Source organism: Coffea arabica, chromosome 4e (genome assembly GCF_036785885.1).
Source record: "Coffea arabica cultivar ET-39 chromosome 4e, Coffea Arabica ET-39 HiFi, whole genome shotgun sequence".
NCBI classification, from domain to species: Eukaryota; Viridiplantae; Streptophyta; class Magnoliopsida; order Gentianales; family Rubiaceae; genus Coffea; species Coffea arabica.
The window spans coordinates 9,299,123-9,324,304 of NC_092317.1; the positions used below are offsets into that span (position 1 = coordinate 9,299,123).

Sequence of the window (25,182 nt, forward strand, 5' to 3'; positions counted from 1 at the left end):
TAAATAGTGCTTGTTTTGCACCATCGGCAGACCTGAAAAAACCTGCTGGGACAAACAAACATAAGATTTCATCCATCATACAGGTATTGGAAAGTGTAGAACACTTGAATGTGATACGTCCAAACAAATATTTTTATAGTTTGTTTATTATGTTTCCAATGTCGAATTCCAATATAACTTTGCCAATAGTTATTCTACAATACGTAGGCAGAAAAGGTTGGCATGAAAAACTACGGCATTACAACAAAAATAAGAGAACAAACTCAGTTGTGTTCACTTCAATAAGCCCAAGCAAGAAAAGTGTTCTGCATATTGTTTCACATGTACTGGAGGTTTCTGCCAATCAGAGCTGATTTTGATTTGGTTAAAAAAAATTAAAGAATTTGCTTTCTTTTACTCTTTACTGACCACAAGAATTTGTGAAATTATAGTTTAACTTTAGACATTGTTGTCCATGCATATCTAGATCACTTCCCCATTAAAGAAATAAAGAGAGACGTTCAAAGAGTTTGTCCTCACACAACGGGAGTTTGAAGGTTCTGCAAAAAGTACGAGATGGGAGACACAACCATAAGTGCCGGCTTGCTGCCCTTTATACCAGCAAGGCTTAGAAAAGGTGTAGGCTAGGTCCTAACTCCTAACAAATGAAGACCTGGAGAATATTCATTAGGTAAGCTAGTGACAGTAAATAACAAGCATGTTTTGACAGTAAATATTCGTTAGCAAGCATGTTTTGACAGTAAACATCCCTTCAAGAAGTTTATCAGGAAAACTCTAGCCAGCAGGCATTCCTTTTTTGTATACCTGCTACTGTTCCAATATATATGGTTCAAACAAATTGAGCAGCCTATGTAGTTGAAACCCTGGATTAGCAAGATCAATTGAAATATGGAAGAGTCTGAGCCTGAGAACAAGAAGAAGAAAACTAGAAATCCAAGAACTTCACAAGGATCGCTTCGGCTTGTTCTGAAGCATGCAGACCTTCTGGATACTTTGTTGATGATACTTGGAACAATTGGATGTTTTGCAGATGGTTCAAGCGTGGCTGCAAACATGCTAGTGCTTGGCAGCCTTATGAACAGTTATGGTAGAGGTGCATCTGCTTTCAACCCTGATGACATAAACAAGGTCAACATACTACAATCCTATACTTCAATAAAAGCATGCACCTTATATTTGGTTTTGTAACAAGTATTTAACGCTTTATCAACTTTTAATACAATGATTGGGTTGGAAACTTTGAGTTGAGCAAACATCTAGATGAAAGATATCTGGCTAGCATATCAACCAATCAACCAATAGAATGTAACACGCATTTATACACTTCTACAAGTTGTAAAAGCTGCCAACTCAAGGCAAAAACTGCCAATCCTTTCTGTAACTCAATCTTAATATACACTTTCTCAATTTGCTCATTGTGCAGTATGCCCTTGAACTGTTTTATGTTGCTGTTTTGGTTGGTTCCGGAGCATTCTTAGGTATGTCATTTCATCCTTCCACAACTCATTGACTTTAAGAGTGTCCAAAATACAAAAGAAAGCTCCTGAGGAATCACATGTCGAAGCCATTCTTTTTTTTGCCCGAGGAATTAATAAATGCATCTGCTGTTTTCTAATTGAGAAAACAGAATATAGAAAAATCTGGAGTGCAAGCTAATGCCTGGTATTTTCATGGATATGTTCCTCATTTCAGAGTCATTCATGAACCGTAATCTGTATAATTCTGATTCTACAAATCTACAGATAAATTATACACAGATGTCAATGTAGTAGAAATGGATTGAAATGCAACGAAGAAACCACTCTATTGCTTTTCTAGTCTCAATGCCAGCAAACACCAGAACTTCTACTGTCCAGTTAGGTATTAATACTTATTGGAGTGTGATTTATGTACTCCTCACAGAGGGATTCTGTTGGGCACGCACCGCTGAAAGACAGACATCTCGACTACGCACCAGATATCTACAAGCTGTCCTACGCCAAGATGTAGGGTTTTTTGATAAAGTTGATGGAACATCCATGACATCTCAAGTGGTCTTGAGCATTTCCACTGACACACTTACCATACAAGGAGTTATCTCTGAGAAGGTCACTTGCATTTAAGAGTAACATAACACTTCACCTAGTTTTTTGAAATTTGTAGGTTACTAATTAATTTCATCTGTCCTGCAATTCAGATTCCAAACTTCATTACCAATATGGCAATGTTCACTACTGCTCAATTAGCAGCATTATATCTTTCCTGGAGATTGGCAGTTATTGGCATCCCTGCGCTCTTGATGTTGATTATTCCAGGACTAGTGTATGGGAAGCTATTGTCTTCTGTTGGACAAAAGATCCAAGAAGCTTATGCTGTTGCAGGTGGAATAGCGGAGCAGGCGTTCTCATCCATCAGGACTGTTTATTCTTATGTTGGAGAACAGCAAACAACAAGCAGATTTTCATCAGCTTTAGAACCTACTCTGAATCTAGGCATTAAACAAGGACTCCTGAAAGGAATGGCGATTGGTAGCATTGGTCTTATATTTGCAGTTTGGGCACTAGAGGGCTGGTACGGGAGCATCCTAGTCATTGAAAAGGGGCTCAAAGGTGGGGATTGTTTCACAGCTGGAGTTTGTATCATCTTTGGGGGAGTGTAAGTTCCAGATGTCCTGAAATCTAACTTTTAAGTTCGTCGTGTAATTATAATCAATACATTGGAAGTCCACTGATCATGAATTTTGTTGACACCATGCATGAAATTGGTTAATGGGTTTTGGACCATTTATGCATATCCCAACTTTTTGTGTTGTGGGTGTGTGAAATAGAAATTCAAACTTATGAGATTTTATAAGATGATAGGAATCATTACTGTTAATTAGAAAGATTTTAGGTCACACAAATTTGCTTTTTATCTTTTTAAATTCCACTGGCTGTTGGCTATCCAGATAAGTTTCAAATCCTTGTGAATTAAAGAGGGCACACCGATTAGAACTGTAAAAATCTAGACATCCACCTCTAATCTATTACCTACAGCCTACAAAAGACAGGTTATACTAATATCTGTATGCTCCCATAGATTTTTGGGATGCTCATCTTCTCAATGTTATATAATAAGAAGCATATACTAAGAAGCATTCTTTTTCCAGGGACTAACTTCTGTGTATAATCCATTATGTTCAATTGTTTGGTTCCTTTCGATTATAGCAAAACTGACAACAAAAGACTGCAAAAAGAAATATGCTGCTGGAATTTTAAATTAACCGATGCAAGACAATAATTATGTATTAAAAAATTGCAATTTAATGAGATAATTGTAAGTGAAAGTTTCCTGAACAGCAAATAGAACTACAGATTTTCAAGCTTCAAAAAGTTGACTGTTACTTCCTGTTGCAGTGCATTGGGGAGTTCTCTAGTAAATATCAAATACTTTGCTGAAGCAAATATTGCAGCTGCAACCATTTTTCAAATGATTGAACGCATTCCAAGCATAGACTCTACAGATCCGAAAGGGGAAACCATTAATGATGTCAAAGGTGAATTGGAGTTCAAGGACATTGACTTCGCATATCCAACTAGACCAGATAACTTAGTACTTAGAAAGTTCAATCTCAAGGTGATACCCCGCCAAACTGTTGGCTTGGTTGGTGGCAGTGGTTCAGGGAAATCAACAGTGATCAATTTGCTTGAGAGATTTTATGATCCGCTTGGAGGAGAAGTATTACTCGATGGGATTAATATAAAGACCTTGCAACTAAAATGGTTGCGGAAGCAAATGGCATTAGTTAGTCAAGAACCTATACTTTTTGCAACATCAATCAAAGAGAATATTTTGTTTGGAAAAGCTGAAGCTTCAGAAGAGGAGATTATCCAAGCGGCCAAAGCTGCCAATGCGCATAACTTCATCACACAATTACCTGATGGATACGATACTCTGGTAGGTCAAATGTCGTTTGCATATGCTTTGGCTTATCTATGCCAATATTTCCTAGGAATTTTCTCAGTATGTAAAAGAACTTTATGTATTTTCAGGTGGGTGAACTAGGAATTCAGATGTCTGGAGGGCAGAAACAGAGGATTTCCATTGCAAGAGCATTGCTCGTGAACCCAAGAATCTTGCTGCTTGATGAAGCCACAAGTTCACTAGATTCACATTCTGAGAAAGCTGTTCAGAATGCCTTGAATCAAGTCTCACAGGGACGTACTACTCTTATAGTTGCACATCGTCTTTCTACCTTGCGCAATGCTGATGCAATTGCTGTCATTCGGTCAGGACAAGTTGTAGACTTTGGTTCACATGATGAACTTGTTCAGAACAAGTATGGTCCATATTCACTGATGGTGCAACAACAGAAGAAACTCATGAATGATGAAATAATTTGTACGCCTAAAGAAGCTGAAGTCCACAGCTCCTCGATCACTGAAACGAACGCTCCAGCTGAAATGAGGATGACCTATCCAGCTTCTTCACTCTTCCTCCATAAGAAGCAAAAAGACCACGAAGTGATGGATAAAGAGTACAGTCCCCCTACTTTTCTGCAATTGTTGAAAATGACCACACCTGAATGGAGTTCAACCCTACTGGGAAGCCTTGGAGCCCTACTCTATGGATTTGTACATCCATTGCATTCTTTTTGCCTAGGTGCATTAATATCCGTTTACTTCATCAATGATCACAATGAAATCAAGTCACAGACAAGAATATATTGCTTTGTCTTCGTGGGCCTATCAGTTGTTGCTTTCATAACAAATACAATTCAGCATTACAGTTTCGGAATAATGGGAGAGAATCTGACCAAGAGAGTCAGAGAGGCAACCATGGCGAAGATCCTAACTTTTGAGACACAGTGGTTTGAACAAGAAGGTAACAGTACTGGTGCTTTGTGCTCAAGATTAGCTAAAGATGCAACCCTGGTAAGATCTCTGGTTGCAGATAGATTGGCATTTCTTATTCAGTCAATTTCAGGAGTTACTATGGCAGTCATTTTGTCACTGGTGTTGGCTTGGAGAATTGCTCTCGTAGCTATTGCACTGCAGCCAGTTACCGTTGGTGCCTTTTATCTAAAGGGCAAGATGATGACTAGCATGTCCAAGAAAATATTGCAGTCCCAAAACAGAAGCAATGAGTTAGCAAGTGAGGCTGTTGGTAACCACAGAATCATTACGGCATTTTGCTCTCAGGATAAGGTCATGACATTGTTTCAGAAGGCACAAGTAGGCCCCAAGAAGGAGAGCCGCAAGCAATCTTGGTATGCTGGCCTGGGGCTATTCACCTCACAGTTTCTTGGAGCAACAAACATGGCACTACTTTTCTGGTATGGGGGTAAACTGATTTACCATCAGGATATATCATTCAAGCACCTTTTCCAGACATTTTTCATCATGATGACAGCAGGAAAAGTGGTAGGAGAGAGTGGAAGCATGAGTACGGATCTATCAAAAGGGACGGACGCATTGAAGGCACTTTTCATGATTCTGCGAAGAACGAGCATGATGGATCCGGATGACCAACATGCCATCATTCCCTCACAATTACATGGAAAAGTAGAACTAAAAGAGGTGGATTTCTTCTACCCAACAAGACCAAAGCAACTGATCTTAAATAATCTCAGCTTAACAGTTGAAGCAGGAGAAGTGGTTGCTTTGGTCGGTCAAAGTGGCTCCGGAAAATCAACAATCATCAGAATGATTGAAAGATTTTATGACCCATCAAAGGGTTCAGTCGAAATAGATGGCATTGATATAAAATTATACAATCTGAGAGCTTTAAGGTCACACATTGCCTGGGTAGGTCAGGAGCCCTGTATTTTTGCAGGAACAATCCATGAAAACATTGCCTACGGAACACAGGGTGCAACCGAAGCCGAGGTTGTTGAGGCAGCAACTCTTGCAAATGCACATGAATTCATAAGGTTAAATGCTAGTTCCGAATTCTAGGATATTATTTCTCACCTAGTCAACAAATTTCTTTTATTCTATAGTTAATCATGTGAACTTTTCTAGTTGTGCTTACTAATTTCAACCAACAGCTCAATGCAAGATGGTTATGGAACTTACTGCGGAGAAAGAGGAGCGCAGTTATCAGGAGGCCAAAAACAAAGGATAGCTATCGCTCGTGCGATTTTGAAAAAGCCACGAATATTTCTTCTAGATGAGGCAACAAGTGCATTGGACGTTAAATCTGAAAATCTTGTACAAGATGCCTTTGACAAGACCATGACTGGTAGGACATGCCTGATTGTGGCTCATAGACTATCTACAATTCAAAAGTCAAACAAAATCTGTGTGGTTGAGAATGGTAGGATCATAGAAGAGGGCTCTCATGATGATCTGCTAGCAAAAGGAGAAAGTGGTGCCTACCATACACTTGTAAAACTCCAACACCAGGCAACAGCGAAATGAAGAGCAACTCATGTTAAGGCCAAGGTGAAAAAGATTCATACAAATCAACATCTATAGAGTCAAACAGTGAGAGTTCGTTTTTATAAGCTCAATTTGTATCATATCGTCAGGCATTTCGTTGTATGATCTCTCCTATGGCTATTGATATCCTACCCAGTGAACTAGTTCCAGTTAATCAGTCTGATGTTTGTATCAGCTTTTCCAATCACTGATGATTCTAAGATTGATCACAATATATCTGCTATGCTTAGATGATTGGAAGTTGGTTAATGTAATATCTGTGTAGAAACGTAATGTGCTAAAGTTGATTCAAGACTAAATCATGTGTAGTTGATAGGGTGTTAATTGTTAGCAATTTTATTGTTAATTTCCCCTGTTATCCTTGCCAAATATTGTTTTAATTATTAATATTTACTTATATTTGGTATTGGACCCAATTTCAGGAGTGAAGCAGAAAATTACCAAAAAGGAGGGACTTGTATGGAAAAATGCAGATTTCTAAGGGCTTCAATCCTTGGGCCCTTGAATTGGTGGGGGACCACAAGCTAGTGAAAGGCATTTGGTCATTTGGGCTTCAAAGAAAGCAACGTAGAGAGACTTGGAACAAGAAGTACTTGGGAGGCTTTGTCCACATGTGTGGGGACCACCTAGATAGCTTTTAGTCATCTTTCTTTTGTTGCTTTAAAAGGGGGACAACGTACAGAAGCAAGAGATATCTAGGGCTTTAGTTTTAGTTTTTTAGTTTAGTTCTAGTTTTCTTTCTTTGGACTGGCCTCTGACACACGCCAGGTATTCGACAATATTCCCCAACGGGGAGAGTTTCTCATGAGGCGTGGTTAAGCTTTTCTAGTCAAGGGGACAACTGACGATTTGGTTCGACAATTACTGTGAGATCGAATCTGTTTTAATTATTTTCTTCATTTATTGGTATTTATATGTTCCTTGATTTTAATTGCTATGGCCTTGTGTATGATTGATTAGTGCGCAATAATTAATTATTCATATAGGCTATTTTTGCTAAATAGGGGTAATTGAATCCGTAATTGTTCGTTATCTCTACCTCAGTAGCAACTGGCGTAATTGGGTTTATGTCAGGGGAGCATATGATCTAATTTAAACAAACCCTCGTAGCGTGTTTGTTGGTTAGGATTGGGCCTTTCTAATTATTAATGCAATCTAGAAATTAAATCCTACGGTCGTACCTAGGGTTATTTTTGGGTTAGAGAAATAGCTAACGGTCGTACCTTAGCTATCGAGAAATTAAGGAAGGGTTGGTTGTTTATCGCGTGCATGACAACTATAACTAATCTATTGCTAAATGTTGGAATTATTTCTGCATCAATGATCAGTGCATGAACCATTTCTGATGTGTACCCTTGGCTAGAGTTTCCCCTTAATTATTTCTTTGAATTAATTATTTCCTGCAGTTAACTTATTTAGTTAGCATTTAATCCAAAACCCCCCATACTCTGGACTCTAGAAGGAACGAGTTATCCCCAGTCCCTGTGGATTCGACCCTGCTCACCGCTATATACAAAATCTGTATTTTTTCTCGAGTAGGTATTTATTATTGTACAGGTTCGGCACCTGTCAATTTTTGGCGCCGTTGCCGGGGACTGGCGCTAGTTATTTGTTTCTTTTTAAGTTCATCTTGTTTTCATTTTTTTTTTTTATAGTTTATGGCTGCTAGCATTCCATATTTTGATGATAGACCGGACTTTGTTCCTGAATGGGGTTATGAGACTCATGTTTTTCCTAATGATCAATGGGCTGTTGCAAATTGTGGAACTTATTTTGACTCAGGTTATTCAACTGACACATGCCCCGCATTTCAAGACAATCTAAGTGCTCCAATTGATACTTTCGGAGATTTTCCACCCCAATATCAAATGCAGTATGACCCTTATTCAAACGGGTATGATCAAGGATGGTGGGATAATTCCAGTTTTGATTATGCAACCGGGCCAATGGATTTTCAACAGCAAGAGTTTCAACAACCATCGTCCCTGTCAGGGTACCAGCAGCAATACCAACCCCGACCACCTCCGCCCCCTCAATCTGGTTCATCTACGGAGGAGATGCTGAAACAAATGATGACAACCATGGCGCAAAATCAGCAAAGGACGGAGGCAGTTATTATGCAAAATCAGCAAAAGACGGACTCCGAAATGCAGGACATAAGGAATCAGATAGGTCAATTGGCCACCAGAATGAACCGTTTGGAGTCCCAGAACCAAGGGAAGCTGCCATCTCAACCGGAGTTGAATCCGAAGAACGTGAGCGCAATGATCCTAAGGAGTGGGAAAGAGGTTCAAGGGCCTGAGCCTGTGATCCCTAAGGACAAGGATGACGAGCTGCAAGATTTTCAAGAAGAGAGATGTACAGATGCAGTTGAAAAAGAAGCTGAAAATGAAAAAATGAAACCCCAACCGCAACCCATTCAAGTGAAAGAATCCAGTGGAGAATCATCAAATGTGGTGACACCACCTCCATTCCCTAACCCGCATTTTCTTAACTCTTACTCCATGATTTCTGTTAATGATATTGATTTTGTTATACCGGAAGTTCTTGAGTCTCATAGCAGGAATGAGTTAAGAGTAGCTATGGTCAAATATCTTGAACCGTCGAAGGCTCTTGATGGAGGAGTGGATGAAGAATTGCGATCAATGCTTGATTACTTGGCGCCATCAACTAGTTCATGGAAGACCGTAGCTCGTGTGCTCAAAGATTACTCCATCTATGAGGGCTATCAGGACTATGTAGAGGATGAAGCAATGAGACGAGCCACAAGATTTTATCCTCCGTGAACAAAACATGATAATGTCTAGCCAAAGACATTAAAGAAAGGCGCTCATTGGGAGGCAACCCAATTGTTTCTTTTAATTGTTTGTTTGATTTCGTGTCTTAGTTTAAATCTATTTTCCTTGAATTTGACTGATTTTGGGTGTTAGTTTTCGTTTTTGCTGCTTTATAGGTGCCATTCAGTCATGACGCGCCCGCGTGGTGACGAGCAGGAAGCTAACGATCAGAAACTTCAAACTTCTGGGAGCTCTCTCGCCCTCATGACGTGCCCGCGTGGTGATATGCAGGAAGCTCACGACCTGAACTTCTGGGAGCTCTCTTGCCCTCTTGACGTGCCCGCGTGGTGACGTGCAGAGAGCTCACGATCAGAAACTTCTGGGAGCTCTCTTGCTCTCTTGACGTGCCCGCGTCACGTTCGTGGGAAAGGTCAGGATTCAAAAAAAAAAAAGAGAAAAAAAAAAGAAGAAAAATTTTTATTTAAAAAAGTCGAAATCAATTTTTCGAAAAAAAAAGGGGAAATATTTCCGTGGCTCAAAGAGCCTCATAATTGGAAGAAAAGAAAAGAAACATTTTTGCCAAAAAAAAACAAAAACAAAAGAAAAAAACAAAAACAAAAACAAAAAAAACTATTTTTTTTTCTTTTTCTTTCTTTCTTTCTTCTTTTTCTTTCTTCCTTTCTTTTCTTTCTTTTCTTTCCTTTTCTTCTTCTTCTCTGCCGTTCCCCTGTTTTTCCCTTTTCCTTCCTGTCCTTCATTCGTCCGCCGCCGTCGCTAGCTCCTCCTCCAAGCCCGCGAGCCGCGTCTCTGTCCCTCCACCAGACGCCGCCGCCACCTGCAGCCCACAGTGACGCGCGCCGTCCATCCCGCAGCTCCGCCTCTCGTCCAACCCAACCTCCCTGGTTCCAGAATGATGTCGAGAGTCCATGGTGAAGCCACGAATGGCACCAGCTCCAGATGTGAGTTGCCCCACAACTTCCACCTGAACCGCCCCTATTTTGATGACTTCAGGGAAGTACCGTTGCCCCTCTCATTCCTTCTGCTTTTACATTATCACATTGAGGGCAATGTGTCATTTAGGTGTGGGGGGGAGATCAGTTGGAGTGCTAGTATTTTTGTTTTTAGTTTCTAAAGGCTTTTCCTTTGTTTTAGTTTGATATTTATCTCCTTTTTCGTTTATTTTCTTTTCTTTTTTCTTTCTAGTGGTCAGTTTTCATATGAATACCAAGTTTGATGCTGGATTGTTGTCTCTAATTCTGTTATTGCCAAGTTTATTAATAAAAAGGTATCAAGTTGATGTGGTTGAGTTCAGGAACATCTCTTTGGTGAATATCAATAATTGCTTAACTTTTCCAATTTTTGGTTAATTTTTCTAGGCATAGGGAATGATTGTTGGCATTTTTCATGTGAATTGGTCCAATTATTAATTTTAGTTCTCCATGTCTGGAAATTTGAGGCTGGCTGCTGTTATTCTTGTGTTGCTTTTAGATATCGTGTTGTATGATGTAAATAAGAATTGACTGTACTCCACTAGTAGTTACTACTGAATAACCGGGGATCTTCACCTAAAGTGTCGATTCTCGCGTCAAAAGGTAGTAGTTACTATGAGTGCGTGGTCCCGTAGCGATTGGAGCTGAGTAACCGGGCTCCTCCATCTGTCAAATGTTGGAGTTCGCGTCAAAAGGTTCTAAGGGCTATAGACTAAGTCTTTTGTTATTCAAAAAAAAAAAAAAAAAAAAAGAGAAAAGGAAAAGAAACAAAAACAAAACAAAAAGAAAAAAATAAAATAAAGATTGTGTTAGTATGTGTATAAGTCAGCTTGCCTATTTGTGATCTTAATGTCGAGATTTTGGTTAATAGATGAACCATTTACTGATAAATATGAGCAACCATTCCTTTTTCTTAGATTAGTTTGCTTTAAAATTGGAGGAGTTGGTAGTTTAGATGCTAACCGGGGTGATTTTTCTTGGATCTTGACCTGTGTCGCTTGATATATGATTTTCTTGGTGTCTTGACAATACGGTAGTTGGAGTAACCGCCATGGTCAAATTTGGGTGTTCAATTGTTGTTCCCATGCTTGAGGGCAAGCATGATTTAGGTGTGGGGGGAATTGATAGGGTGTTAATTGTTAGCAATTTTATTGTTAATTTCCCCTGTTATCCTTGCCAAATATTGTTTTAAGTATTAATATTTACTTATATTTGGTATTGGACCCAATTTCAGGGATTGAAGCAGAAAATTATCAAAAAGGAGAGACTTGTATGGAAAAATGCAGACTTCTAAGGGCTTCAACCTTTGGATCCTTGAATTGGTGGGGACCACAAGTTAGTGCAAGGTATTTAGTCATTTGGGCATTTCAAAGAAAGCAACGTAGAGAGACTTGGAACAACAAGTACTTTGGAAGCTTTGTCCACATGTGCGGGGACCACGGATAAGAAGCATGAGTCATTTGGACTCTAGGAAAAGAAACGTACAAGACTTTGAATTTGGTGTGGGGACCACTAGAGATAGCATTACACTTCCTTTTGGCTTTAAAAAAAAGGGAAAAACGTACGAGAGGGGGAGGAATCAATAGTTTTAGTTTAGGCTTTTAGCATAGTTTTAGTTTTCTTTTTGCTTAGCTCTTTCGCATGGTTGTTCTCCATTAATGGAGGACTAACCTCTTAATTCTAGTCAAGGGGACAACTGAAGATTTGGTTCGACAATTACTGTGAGATCGAATCTGTTTTAATTATTTTCTTCATTTATTGGTATTTATATGTTCCTTGATTTTAATTGCTATGGCCTTGTGTATGATTGATTAGTGCGCAATAATTAATTATTCATATAGGCTATTTTTGCTAAATAGGGGTAATTGAATCCGTAATTGTTCGTTATCTCTACCTCAGTAGCAACTGGCGTAATTGGGTTTATGTCAGGGGAGCATATGATCTAATTTAAACAAACCCTCGTAGCGTGTTTGTTGGTTAGGATTGGGCCTTTCTAATTATTAATGCAATCTAGAAATTAAATCCTACGGTCGTACCTAGGGTTATTTTTTGGTTAGAGAAATAGCTAACGGTCGTACCTTAGCTATCGAGAAATTAAGGAAGGGTTGGTTGTTTATCGCGTGCATGACAACTATAACTAATCTATTGCTAAATGTTGGAATTATTTCTGCATCAATGATCAGTGCTTGAACCATTTCTGAAGTGTACCCTTGGCTAGAGTTTTTCTTAATTATTTCTTTTAATCAATTATTTTCTGCACTTGATTTATTTAGTTAGCATTTAATCCAAGAACCTCCCATACTCTGGACTCTAGAAGAAATGAATTATCCCCAGTCCCTGTGGATTCGACCCTGCTCGCCGCTATATACAAAATCTGTATTTTTCTTGAGTAGGTAATTATTATTGCACAGGTTCGGCACCTGTCAATTTTTAAAAAATTGACAGGTGCCGAACCTGTACAATAATAAATACCTACTCGAGAAAAAATACAGATTTTGTATATAGCGGTGAGCAGGGTCGAATCCACAGGGACTGGGGATAACTCGTTCCTTCTAGAGTCCAGAGTATGGGGGGTTTTGGATTAAATGCTAACTAAATAAGTTAACTGCAGGAAATAATTAATTCAAAGAAATAATTAAGGGGAAACTCTAGCCAAGGGTACACATCAGAAATGGTTCATGCACTGATCATTGATGCAGAAATAATTCCAACATTTAGCAATAGATTAGTTATAGTTGTCATGCACGCGATAAACAACCAACCCTTCCTTAATTTCTCGATAGCTAAGGTACGACCGTTAGCTATTTCTCTAACCCAAAAATAACCCTAGGTACGACCGTAGGATTTAATTTCTAGATTGCATTAATAATTAGAAAGGCCCAATCCTAACCAACAAACACGCTACGAGGGTTTGTTTAAATTAGATCATATGCTCCCCTGACATAAACCCAATTACGCCAGTTGCTACTGAGGTAGAGATAACGAACAATTACGGATTCAATTACCCCTATTTAGCAAAAATAGCCTATATGAATAATTAATTATTGCGCACTAATCAATCATACACAAGGCCATAGCAATTAAAATCAAGGAACATATAAATACCAATAAATGAAGAAAATAATTAAAACAGATTCGATCTCACAGTAATTGTCGAACCAAATCGTCAGTTGTCCCCTTGACTAGAAAAGCTTAACCACGCCTCATGAGAAACTCTCCCCGTTGGGGAATATTGTCGAATACCTGGCGTGTGTCAGAGGCCAGTCCAAAGAAAGAAAACTAGAACTAAACTAAAAAACTAAAACTAAAGCCCTAGATATCTCTTGCTTCTGTACGTTGTCCCCCTTTTAAAGCAACAAAAGAAAGATGACTAAAAGCTATCTAGGTGGTCCCCACACATGTGGACAAAGCCTCCCAAGTACTTCTTGTTCCAAGTCTCTCTACGTTGCTTTCTTTGAAGCCCAAATGACCAAATGCCTTTCACTAGCTTGTGGTCCCCCACCAATTCAAGGGCCCAAGGATTGAAGCCCTTAGAAATCTGCATTTTTCCATACAAGTCCCTCCTTTTTGGTAATTTTCTGCTTCACTCCTGAAATTGGGTCCAATACCAAATATAAGTAAATATTAATAATTAAAACAATATTTGGCAAGGATAACAGGGGAAATTAACAATAAAATTGCTAACAATTAACACCCTATCAATTCCCCCCACACCTAAATCATGCTTGCCCTCAAGCATGGGAACAACAATTGAACACCCAAATTTGACCATGGCGGTTACTCCAACTACCGTAATTGTCGATCTCACAGTAATTGTCGAACCAAATCTTCAGTTGTCCCCTTGACTAGAATTAAGAGGTTAGTCCTCCATTAATGGAGAACAACCATGCGGAAGAGCTCCGAAGAGAAAACTAAAACTATGCTAAAAGCCTAAACTAAAACTATTGATTCCTCCCCCTCTCGTACGTTTTTCCCTTTTTTTTAAAGCCAAAAGGAAGTGTAATGCTATCTCTAGTGGTCCCCACACCAAATTCAAAGTCTTGTACGTTTCTTTTCCTAGAGTCCAAATGACTCATGCTTCTTATCCGTGGTCCCCGCACATGTGGACAAAGCTTCCAAAGTACTTGTTGTTCCAAGTCTCTCTACGTTGCTTTCTTTGAAATGCCCAAATGACTAAATACATTGCACTAACTTGTGGTCCCCACCAATTCAAGGATCCAAAGGTTGAAGCCCTTAGAAGTCTGCATTTTTCCATACAAGTCTCTCCTTTTTGGTAATTTTCTGCTTCAATCCCTGAAATTGGGTCCAATACCAAATATAAGTAAATATTAATACTTAAAACAATATTTGGCAAGGATAACAGGGGAAATTAACAATAAAATTGCTAACAATTAACACCCTATCAGTAGTTGAGCTATAAACTGATGTTCAAGGCTTCTAATATAGCACAAACGAAAATATGATTGTAAGACTGTTCCCCGTTTTACTTTGATCAGGAAATTGCTCAACCAACCAGGCATTGTAGAAACAGACCCAAGGAAGCAGCAGTTCCTTGTTGGGCCATTACTAAGAAAGACTTTGTTTTTTTTTTTGGCGATTATACTTCAATGTACAGTTTATAGGTTTACAATTGAAGTTTTATGCACTAAATAGGAAAATAATCCAGTCAATCTAAATTATAATAATCCTTTTTTTTTAATTGTTCGAGTTCTGTTTGAGTAAAAATTGTACGATTTGAAAGCTCATCCAATTCTAAGAGTTGAGCTCCTACTTTACAGAAAAAATTGGATGATTTAAGTTTGGTTTGTTCTAAAAGTCAAGTTTAGACTTAGTTGTATCTCAAATTTTATGGGTTTCATATTATACAAAATAATGAGATTTAAAATACTTTAAGAAGGGTGTATTAAAAGTTTCACATGAACAAGTATCAAAAAAAAAAATTTAAATACATGCTCCAAAGGCTCGATTAAGATAAACTAGCTCTCAAACCTGGTAATTTTATATTGGAGCTCAAAGTACATGCACCCCTAAGGCAAGGAAAACCAAGCAGAAGTACATAACAACTCGAAATAAACATCTCTTAAAATAAACCAGGAATGATATATTGCATTTTGTTTAAGGCAATTTTTTGAACCTTAAACGAAATTATTGTTTCAGTTTGAACAACGAAAACTGTTGCTTCATTGGATTAAAAGTACAGCAATTTGAACTAGGATGACTTTTCTTTTCCTCCTTTCTGCCTTTTTTGGTTCTTTAAAGTGGGTTTTTTTTTTTATTTTTTATTTTTGGTGCTTGTGTTTGTGCGTGTGCGTGTGTGACTGAGTGAGTTGGGGTAGAGAAGAACTTGAACAGGAAAAAAGAAAATCCCTTGATCATACCATTCTGCTGTCCCCATTCTTCCTCCATCCCAAGGAAAAACAAGAAAAAAACTTCAAAACATCTCAAGTTGTATCCAAAAAGTAGAAAGTCATATGGCAACAGGGTAAAATGCAAAAGATTAGCTAAGTGTGAAATTATATGGAACCACAAGTATGACCAAAAGTAGGAGACTGCAAAATGAATAGATGATATTCCTGATTTCATTTGACTCAAAGCAAATCAGAAGAAGGGATATTCTAAGCAAATCAGAACTAAAGACACACTTTCAATAGTCAGAAAATAAAAGAGTACGACAGATCCAACATAATAATAATAATAATAATAATAATAATAAAGCATGTACAGTTTTATGCACAAAATGAACTTTTCACAAGATAAATATCAAATCAGGAGTCAGTCAACAAAATTGTACCTCCAGCAGAAGTCTCTCAATTCTACTTAGGAAGTGAGAAAATTTCTCTCTCGTTGAAATTTACATGGACTGGATGCTGATATAAAACGCATCAAGTAGTAAACCAGTATGAAAAGGCCTACCATATGCACATTAAAATGTCCTTATCCTATCATGCCCATATGCAAATAGAACCATTCTTGTCAGATGTAGCTAGTGGTTTTCCAAAGCCACTCCATGTACAACAGACAACTGAACCTTTGTGCTTCTTTAGAGTGCTTACTACACTACCATTTGATGTTGACCAAATAAGAACAGATCCATCTGCCGATCCAGCAGCAATGTAATTGTCATCTGAACTGAGACAGGATCGGCTCCAGTTAGAAGCAACTCTACTGCCATTCGCTCTAAACGTGCCACAGATTTCTAGACTCCGCATGTCAAATAAATTGTGCATGTTGTCTCTCCCACTCGTCAATATTAGATTGCCATTATGGGATAGAGATAATGATGTAACAGCAAGTGAATGTGCTGCAACTTCACTCAGAAGTTTACCAGTTTGGATATCCCACAGCCGAAGACATCCATCTACATGACCTGAGAAAATGGCTTGACCGTCCGTGCTAAAAGAAAGTGCATTGCAATTGCTGTGGAAGAGAAGTGTTTTCATACAATAACCAGTGTGCAGATCCCAAACTTTTATGGTACGATCATAAGCTGAGCTAACAACATGGTGGCTTGAAACTTTACTAACATCTACAGCACATACTTTCTCTACATGGCCCGTGAGAGTATGGCGTGCTCGGCCCGAATTTACATCCCAGGCAACTAAGTTGTTGGAAACACTGGCAGCAATGATGGTTCTGTTATCATGGGTGATAGAAAGATCAATAACAGAGCCCACACAGCCATGAAAGGTGCGCACCAATGCCCCGGTAGTTGTGTCCCACATGTTTACTACTCGGTCCTGCCCTCCGCTAATCAATTTGGTGGAGTTATGCTCAAACACTATAACATCACAGCCACCGTCATGTGCAGAGATCTGTCGCTTGCATATGCTGGGAACAGTTGATTCCATGCAGTACTCATCCTCCTCTCTCAGGCGGACCACACCATCTACTTGTCGTCGAGCCAGCTGTTCGATACTGCTAGCCTTCATTTTGTTCATCATATCTTCAAACGTGGCATCTGCCTAACCAAAAAAAAAAAGGGAGAATTCATCATGTTCAACAGGCACCATAGCTGACATGTAAATGTTATACTTCTTACTTATCCATGTTAGGACTATGAGACTTCCTTCAATTTCTTAATTCCAACATAAAAAAAAAATTACAGGCAATATATTAAAAAGAAAATGATGCTTGTACCTCATTCAGGTGTTCAGCTTCCTGCATCTTCTGCAGCATCCATCGATCAATTAACGTCTTGTTTTCTGCTTCAAGATCATCAGCTCTAACAGTTGCTGCTTCAAGTTGTATTTTCAGATCATTGTGCTCAGTCATGATAAGTTCTAGAGCTTCAGTCTTTTCTGCTAAGAGTGCGTTTAAACGAGAACATTCCTCCCTGTAATTAAAGAAAGTTCAGTCGCCATAAAATAACTAAAATCTTTAGTATCATATCTTGACATGGGAAACAGAAAAATCCAAATTGGGTGGTCGATAACACCTCGATTGTGCAAGCTCATTTTCTAGATCAGTGATAAGGGCTTCTTTCTCCTGTACCAATGTTTTCGACTCCCTGGATTCAGCAACTTCGACCACAAGCTGCTCTGACAATCGAGCTTGAGCTTTATAACATTGCTGAAGTTCCAATTCAAGATTTTCAGCTTTCGTTTTCCATTCTGAGCCCTTCGGTGCCACATATCAACGAGGTCAATCAAGATATCCAATGTCTAGTGAAATGCCAAGGACAAGTATTCACAACAGCAACACTTTCTATCAGATTTCTACTCATCAAATTCTGAAATATTCAAAGCATACACAAAACCAAAGCCCTCGACGAATACTAGTACTCAGCATTGTCATATAAGAATCCATGAAAACAAATGAAGAATATACACAGCATTGTCAAACAATCCCATAAACCCATGAAGACTTTAGTTGCAAACCTAATAAATAGTCAAGTTTAAAGCAAATTCTGCCCCATATCACGCTCCTCATATCTTGCTGCAACCTTGCAATTTCGTCAAGGAAAATAAACATATCCACTTGCATCTTTCATGTCATAAAGTTGTAATCTTCTGAAAGTTATTACTGCCTCACTGTGCAGTCTAAACAAATATACAACTTAACAACTTAAAGCGACGACTCAAAATAATCAATGAAAATTAAATAAAGAATAAAAACAATTAATTTTTAAGCAAGTTAACATGGCAGGCAAGTCAAGAATGCTATAAATAGTTAAAGGGGCCCCGAATGCTTTGATCTTAAAACTAGTTCACAACCAAGAAAATCAGTATTAACAGTAGCAATCAAGTTGAATATCAGACGAATCAGGGAGATTATCCAAAAACCAAGCTAGCTAAAAGAAGCAAAAAAATATAAATTGAATAACGGGGTCGGCCGGCAAGTACCTGAGAAAGAATCGGCCTAGCAAGAGCGAGGAAAGCTGGAGCATGAGCGGCTTCTTCGACTAAATGCCGTTTTCGAAGAGCCGTGATAGCTTGCTTGATTGCTTCTTTTGTTACTACTATATCGTCCTCTGGTTCAGGCCTAAACCCAAAACAAGAAAAAGAAAAATATCAGAAGAAGAGAGAGAGAGAGAGAGAGAGAGAGAGAGAGAGATAAAGTTTTATCAAAGTGAATTTTTATAGGCAAACTGCAAAAGGTTGAAGGGTTTTAGTTGTGCTTACATTATACTGTGAATTCTTAGTGTTACCATAGCGGGGCTATGGCGTAAGAGAGGAAGAGGGGTTGATACAATGGATACCAGTTGAGGTTTCTTTTTTTGATTTGGAAGTTGGAAGAGGGAAATAGCGAGGATTTACAGCAGCAAGAAATTAGAATGTTACGAGTTACCGGGCTGTTCACCTTGAGAGGGTTGGGGTGTTTGAGGAGGGGTAATTCCGGAATTTTGGATTTTACCCTCTGAAGTGAAAAAAGGTCTCTACTTTACTCAATGAAAAATTAGCATGTAACAAAAAACACTAAATTAATTGTAAAGGTAGTCATGGTCATGGTATAACTTTTAAGAACTGTTATCTTTTTCTTCATGAAAGGGTAAATTTAGCATATATGCAAGAAAACAGCATAAGTTATTCCAATTTTTGTAAAAATTCTTCCATTTTGGTAACTTTATGGAAGGAAATGAGGAGTGTATTGAGTGTTGCTTTCTTGTCGTAAAAAAGTAAAACTTTTTTTCTTTATGAAAGACTGGATGCAACAAATGTAATTCAAACTATGGGAAGTTTTCCTTGTAAGTCAGCTCTTGTGATGATATTTTGATGTTGTCATCTCGTGCCCTAGTAAATTTTTTTTTAAAATTGTAATTCCCACCAAATTTGGATGTTGAAGTCTTGGACTCATTTTGGGATATCAACATCAAGAAATCAAGAAAAACTTCAATTATAATTCCCGTAAAAGTTCGTAGTTTAGTATATAGATTGAAGGATCAAATTTCCTGATTTGCAGTTAATCCAAAAGTTGCTCAAATGTACCATTTTAGCTTAAAGATGACTTAATCTCCTTTAAGCTAACTTTTGACTTATCTGATTTTAAATTCACCCGTTCTCCCATAGTATATGTGGGCGCTCACCTCGGCCCTTTTCGGATCTTCAATGCCGAGGTGATTACCTCGGTTCCTTAGCGTTAGAACGCATCTCATCTTCGCCTTTCCGAGATAAGTATTGTCTCAGTTTATCGATTCAGCTTCGCCCTCGAGCATGGTCATTCAATTCGCCTTGACATATGATGCTCACAGGCAAAACTGACTGATACCTGACAAATTGATATCACCACCGCCGCCCTTTTGTCCAGGCCTACTTCTGACACCGCCACCCTACACTGTCGTGCTACAGTTGACAAGGAGTAAAATTCATCATTCCTCCTATAGGTCTCTCTACTATAAATACCCTTCTACTATTTATGAATAAGGTATGCAAAAACTCCAATCTAATTGGTTTTATTTGTAACTTTCGACTCATAACTGACTTCAGCATTGGAGTGGGATCGGGTATAAGACCCCGCACGCTCTTATGTTTCAACAGGTGAGTTCGTGCTGCCGACTTTGCTCGCCCGCCCAGAAATCACCTCGTTAGTATAAAAGTAAGAATATATATAGCAAAAAAAAAATCAAAAATCAATGTCCCCATTTCAATTAGGGTTCAGTTAGAACTCCCATTTTCCCTCCGAAGTCTTCTTGTAATTATGGATGGATTAAGATCCAAATGCTAGAGTCAAATGTGGATATCTAGAAGGTGTTACCATCCGTCCGGATATAGATACATATTAGATCCAGATTCAAAGTCCAGCCCTATTGGCAGCAGGGTTTGAACCGTCAAATGAAGTGTGCAATATTAGCAATTAGTAGCACTCTTGGAGGATTTGTTTTGCCTTTAGAATTAATGAGGAAAGTTCTTGGGATGATGCTTCTTTGGTAGAGATGTTATAAACCATTTTTAATTATTTATTTTTAATGCAATCTGATACAGATAACCATTTTTCACTTAATCACCACTTTCGCAAAGAATAAGTTAATAAAGATCTCGAACTGTCTTTAACGTGTCCTAGCCCAAAGGCCAAATGAAAACAAATTACCTTGTGTTTACTAACTAAAAGAAAATCACAGCGCTAAACAAAACTGGGCAAAGAAATACATGTTTACAGCAAAATCAAAGTGGTTTCGGTTTGAGCTTTAGGCATGATATACATTTCAAATGTACAAATGTACATTTGTACAGTAGGTATAGACCACAGAAGGAAGGAGAAGACATCATATAAATACAAATGTACAAATAACTTGCTTCCTATCATGTCCATATACAGATAGAACCATTCTTATCAGATGTTGCTAGTGGTTTTCCAAAGCCACTCCATGAACAACAAAGAACTGAAGTTGTATGTTCCTTTAGAGTGCTTACAATTTTAGCATTTGATATTGACCAAATATGAACAGATCCATCAACAGATCCAGCAGCAACATAATTGTCATCTGAACTGAGACAGGATCTGCTCCAATTAGATGCAACTCTGTTGCCATTTGCTCTGAATGTGCCACAAACTTCAAGGGTCCGCATGTCGAATAAATTGTGCAAGTTGTCTCTGCCACTTGTCAATATTGTGTTACCATTTCGAGATAGAGATAGTGATGTAACAGCAAGTGAATGTGCTGCAACCTCACTCAAAAGTTTACCAGTTTGTATATCCCACAGCCGAAGATTTCCATCTACATGACCTGAACAGATAGTTTGTCCATCTATGCTAAAAGTCAGCGCATTGCAATTGCTGGGGAAGAGAATTGTGTTAATACAGTAACCCTTCTGCAGATCCCAAACTTTTATGGTACGATCATAAGCTGCACTCACAACATGGCGACTTGAAATTTTACTAACATCTACAGCAACTACTTTCTCCATATGACCTGTGAGAGTATGGCGTGTTCTGGCTGAACTTGCATCCCAGACAACTAAATTCTTTGAACCACTAGCAGCTATGATGGTTCTGTTATCAGGGGTGATAGAAAGATCAAGAACAGAACCCACACAACCTTCAAAAGTGCGCACCAGTGCACCAGTGTTTGTGTCCCACATTTTCACATCTCGGTCCTGCCCTCCACTAATCAATTTGGTGGAGTTGTACTCAAATGCTATAGTACCACAGCCACCTTCATGTCCAGGGATCCGTTGCTTACACATATTGGGAATACTTGACTCCACATAGTACTCAGCACCCTCTTCACTTCGGCGGACCACACCATCTACTTGTTGACGAGCCAGCTGTTCTATGCTGCTATTATTCACCTGGTCTAGCATATCTCCATATATTGCATTAGCCTAACAGATCAATAGATCACCAATCATATATAGATACGCATAAATAGCTAACATTTGAATTATATGTTTCAGTACAAAGACCATAATGCTCTTATGCAAACCCTATTTAACATGCATTAAGTAAATAAAATTAGTTTTGCATGTATCAGGTAAGTGAAAATCGTGCATTTACCAATCATATCTGACATATGGTAGTCAATGTGTGCATAGGTTGAAATTCATAAAAGAACAGCAGATATTATGTAATAAGAATGATGTAATTACCACCAAGCTTGTGTACCTTGGCGACCGTAAGGACTCTTTTCAACAAAATTTAAAATGAAGCTTCAGGGGGTGGGGGAATATGATTTTAGTTCTGCCAGCAAAGTGAACTGAATTATATTGCTCAAGTCACTACCAAAGTAGAATCAAGCACGTACATCCAGGAAGAAGAAGAAGAGCCAAGCAAATGCATTAACCAGAAAAAAGTCATCTTACCTCATTAAGGCGTTCAGCATCCTGCATCTTCTGCAGCATCCATCGATCAATTAGCATCTTATTCTCTGCTTCAAACTTGTCCGCTCTAGCTTTTGCCTCTTCAAGTTGTGTTTTAAGAACCTGGTTTTCACTTATCATGAGTTCTAGAGCTTTAGTCTTTTCTTCTAAGAGTGTATTCAAATCTGAACATTCATCCCTGCAATTTAAGAAACTTCATTCACCACACAGTTCCTGAAATTCCAACTTATAATCCTTAATTGAGAAAGTGGTTATCTAATTCAGATTTTCCATTCTATAAATGCAAACTGATTTCATATTTCGGACAGCAGATAAACCTTGCTTTTGCAAGCTCACTCTGTAGATCAGCTATAATGGCATCTTTCTCTTGAATTGCAGTTTTAAAAGTTCTTGATTCAGCCACTTCCACCACAAGCTGCTCTGACAATCGAGCCTGAGCTTTATAACACTGCTGAAGTTCCACTTCAAGATTTTCAGCTTTCTCTTTCCACTCTGAGCCCTTCAGAAGCAAATTTAACGATTCAATCCAGACATCTAATGTCCAACAAAACGCCGAAAACAAGTACAGATACGACCAACTCTCCCTATCAGATTGTTAACAAGCAAGACCATCTAACTTCAATCCAAATTTTAATAAAGCACGATGAAAACTCTCAATGAGGTATTATTATACAATTAGAATGCCATAAACTAACAACTTTAGGCACCATATTCCAATCAATATGCAACAAAATTCCTCGAAAGCTAGATGCCTGACCCTTATGATCGGTAAAACTCAAGTAAAGTGACAATGCCAAAAACCACCTAAATGCCTGCACTCAAGCAAGAAGATCCCCTACCATCACTATTAGAGAAAATTAGTTCCTGGGTTTTGGAGATGAAAGATTTTTGTTCATCATTTCCCTTTTTCTTATCACTATTTTTAGCCCAAACTAATTTGCACAAGAAATAACAGAGGATCAACTGAAACTTAAAAAAAAAAAAAACTATATAAAACTAAATAAACAAGTCAAATATCAAGAATTCGAATTGGGGAGGTGGGGATTGATAGTACCTGAGAAAGAAGAGGCTTAGAAAGGGCGATGAAAGCCGGGGAATGAGCTGCTTCTTCCACCAAATGCCTTCTTCGAAGGGCTTTGATAGCATGCTTGATTGCTTCCTTCGCTATCTTTATTTCCTCCTCTTGCAAAGCCCTGAACCCCACAATTAATTTTTCATCAGCAAAGAATCAACAATAAAAGTATCATTAAATTTACTGGAACTAGTCCGAGGTTAGATTTATACTTACATTTTTTGCTGGAGGGGATGGACTCTTTGTTTTTGTTGTCTTGAGCAAAATGAATCTGAGTTGAAATTTTGTGATTTTTGCTTGTGAATTTGGAATAGGGAAAGAAAAGGAAAAGTGAAGGGGAGAAGTGGGGAGGAACGCTGCAGCCAGCCAGCCACCCACACCGGCTGTTGAGGCATTAATCTGGTCCCAGCTAGGCCTGTCAACGGGCCGGGCCGGGGCGGAATTCATTATTCCGGATCTGGCATGCCAAATCGGATCCGGATTCGACCGGTTTACCAGACGGGTCTTCTACTCTATGTTACGGATCCGGATCCGACAGGTCTCGGATCCGGGTCTGGGTTTACCCGAAAAAATTATGAAAATTTACAATTTCTAATAAAAATGAGAAAAAAATATATTTGTACACTAATTTCTAACTAATACAAAAAAAAAAACCAAATAAGAAAATAAATCAAATTGACTTTATTCAAATACATCATCCTAATCAAATTATATTGATAAATATACATATTTTAAATTATTAATCTATTTATATCCGGATCCGGGTCTAATACGGATCAGAATATTATATTCTGTATCCGACCCATTTTTTTGTTTGACAAAACGGATCCAGATCCGGATCTGGGTAACGGAATTAAATCCCTATCCATATCCGCAATAATTTCACGGATCCGGGCCGGATCCGGATCTAGACCCGGACCGTTGACAGGCCTAGTCCCAGCATAAAATGGGAAAAATATTATTTAAAAAAATTGAGATAAGCATTACTAGAAATTATTTTATGTGATAATTTTATTTTAAACGTATCACATTATAAAAAAAAGTGTTATATTAAAATATTTTTTGAAAATGCAATTTTAAAATATTTCCCAGTTTTATCGAAGTATATTATAGCAAAATTTTAAAAAAAAATGGACTGGATTTTAAGTCAGTTTTCCCAATTTCTCATTTTCACCCGCCAAACGAATTTTATTGATAGATTTGGTTGGGTGGAAGTGAATGGGTTTATGCCTTGTGAGCCCAAATTCACTTTGCTAAATTCCTTTTTATTTGGTGGATTCGGTTTCATTACTATCGAGGGACCATATGGATACCGTACCATCAGCAGAACAAACAGCAGCAAAATTCTCATCAGGACCAACACAAGTTCTTATCCAATTATTAGCCACATTACTGCCCTTTGTCTTAAATTTTCTGCAAACTTGCATTGTCCTAACATCAACCAAGTTGTGCAAAACATTTCTTCCGCTGCTCATCAAAATATTCCCATTTTGAAGTGAACGAATTGAAGTAATTGGTTGACCGTGTACCTTCATGTCACCAGCTTTTCTATGGTAAAAAACATGATTTTCCCATCATCATGGCTTGAGCAGAACATTCTGCTTTCATCTGCAAAACAGATGGCATTAGTGTTACTAGGAGAGAAATGAAGGCTAGTTAGAGGGTATTCATGTTGCAGGTTCCATATCT

General features: G+C 38.3%; 3 protein-coding genes and 1 long non-coding RNA gene across 5 annotated transcripts; 1 reads left to right on the top strand and 3 right to left on the bottom strand.

Annotated features, from left to right (window-relative positions):
- Positions 1-522: 522 nt before the first annotated feature.
- On the top strand, positions 523-7,332 carry LOC113740690 (putative multidrug resistance protein). Of its 2 annotated transcripts, none has more exons than XR_011813577.1 (8): positions 523-1,128; positions 1,424-1,478; positions 1,903-2,087; positions 2,177-2,634; positions 3,375-3,915; positions 4,011-5,890; positions 6,008-6,446; positions 6,824-7,332. XR_011813577.1 is itself a non-coding variant. In XM_072047555.1 (8 exons), exons 1-7 carry the CDS (start codon positions 889-891, stop codon positions 6,378-6,380), a joined length of 3,732 nt encoding a protein of 1,243 aa, XP_071903656.1. In that variant the 5' UTR covers positions 523-888; the 3' UTR covers positions 6,381-6,404; positions 6,824-7,332. The 2 variants fall into 2 exon arrangements, 1 of the variants encoding a protein (XP_071903656.1); XM_072047555.1 differs by having other exon boundaries at positions 6,008-6,404.
- A 5,915-nt stretch (positions 7,333-13,247) lies between these two features.
- Positions 13,248-14,472, bottom strand: LOC140005708 (uncharacterized). The gene is made up of 2 exons (XR_011813273.1): positions 14,349-14,472; positions 13,248-13,756 (listed from the first exon to the last, which is right to left on the bottom strand). It is a non-coding gene; the product is annotated as an uncharacterized lncRNA (long non-coding RNA).
- Positions 14,473-15,891: 1,419 nt separating this feature from the next.
- On the bottom strand, positions 15,892-18,918 carry LOC113741359 (autophagy-related protein 16). Its single transcript, XM_027268874.2, has 5 exons — positions 18,789-18,918; positions 18,510-18,648; positions 17,603-17,784; positions 17,305-17,500; positions 15,892-17,129 (listed from the first exon to the last, which is right to left on the bottom strand). Exons 1-5 carry the CDS (start codon positions 18,815-18,817, stop codon positions 16,110-16,112), a joined length of 1,566 nt encoding a protein of 521 aa, XP_027124675.2. The 5' UTR covers positions 18,818-18,918; the 3' UTR covers positions 15,892-16,109.
- A 1,817-nt stretch (positions 18,919-20,735) lies between these two features.
- Positions 20,736-23,888, bottom strand: LOC113742852 (autophagy-related protein 16-like). The gene is made up of 5 exons (XM_027270859.2): positions 23,710-23,888; positions 23,476-23,614; positions 22,739-22,920; positions 22,404-22,599; positions 20,736-21,926 (listed from the first exon to the last, which is right to left on the bottom strand). The coding sequence occupies exons 1-5, from the start codon at positions 23,886-23,888 to the stop codon at positions 20,904-20,906; spliced, it is 1,719 nt and encodes a 572-aa protein (XP_027126660.2). The 3' UTR covers positions 20,736-20,903.
- Positions 23,889-25,182: the final 1,294 nt, after the last annotated feature.

Excerpts from the sequence above, each read along its gene's own strand:
- LOC113740690 (XM_072047555.1), top strand. The coding sequence starts at position 889 with ATGGAAGAGTCTGAGCCTGAGAACAAGAAGAAGAAAACTAGAAATCCA. Across the intron at positions 2,635-3,374 it reads TGTATCATCTTTGGGGGAGT|TGCATTGGGGAGTTCTCTAG; the intron begins GTAAGTTCCAGA and ends TTCCTGTTGCAG. Across the intron at positions 5,891-6,007 it reads AATGCACATGAATTCATAAG|CTCAATGCAAGATGGTTATG; the intron begins GTTAAATGCTAG and ends TTCAACCAACAG.
- LOC113741359 (XM_027268874.2), bottom strand. The coding sequence starts at position 18,817 with ATGGTAACACTAAGAATTCACAGTATAAT. Across the intron at positions 17,785-18,509 it reads CTAGGCCGATTCTTTCTCAG|GGCTCAGAATGGAAAACGAA; the intron begins GTACTTGCCGGC and ends GTGGCACCGAAG. Across the intron at positions 17,501-17,602 it reads AATGAGCTTGCACAATCGAG|GGAGGAATGTTCTCGTTTAA; the intron begins GTGTTATCGACC and ends CTTTAATTACAG.
- LOC113742852 (XM_027270859.2), bottom strand. The coding sequence starts at position 23,888 with ATGCCTCAACAGCCGGTGTGGGTGGCTGGCTGGCTGCAGCGTTCCTCC. Across the intron at positions 23,615-23,709 it reads CATCCCCTCCAGCAAAAAAT|GGCTTTGCAAGAGGAGGAAA; the intron begins GTAAGTATAAAT and ends TGTGGGGTTCAG. Across the intron at positions 22,921-23,475 it reads CTAAGCCTCTTCTTTCTCAG|GGCTCAGAGTGGAAAGAGAA; the intron begins GTACTATCAATC and ends TTGCTTCTGAAG.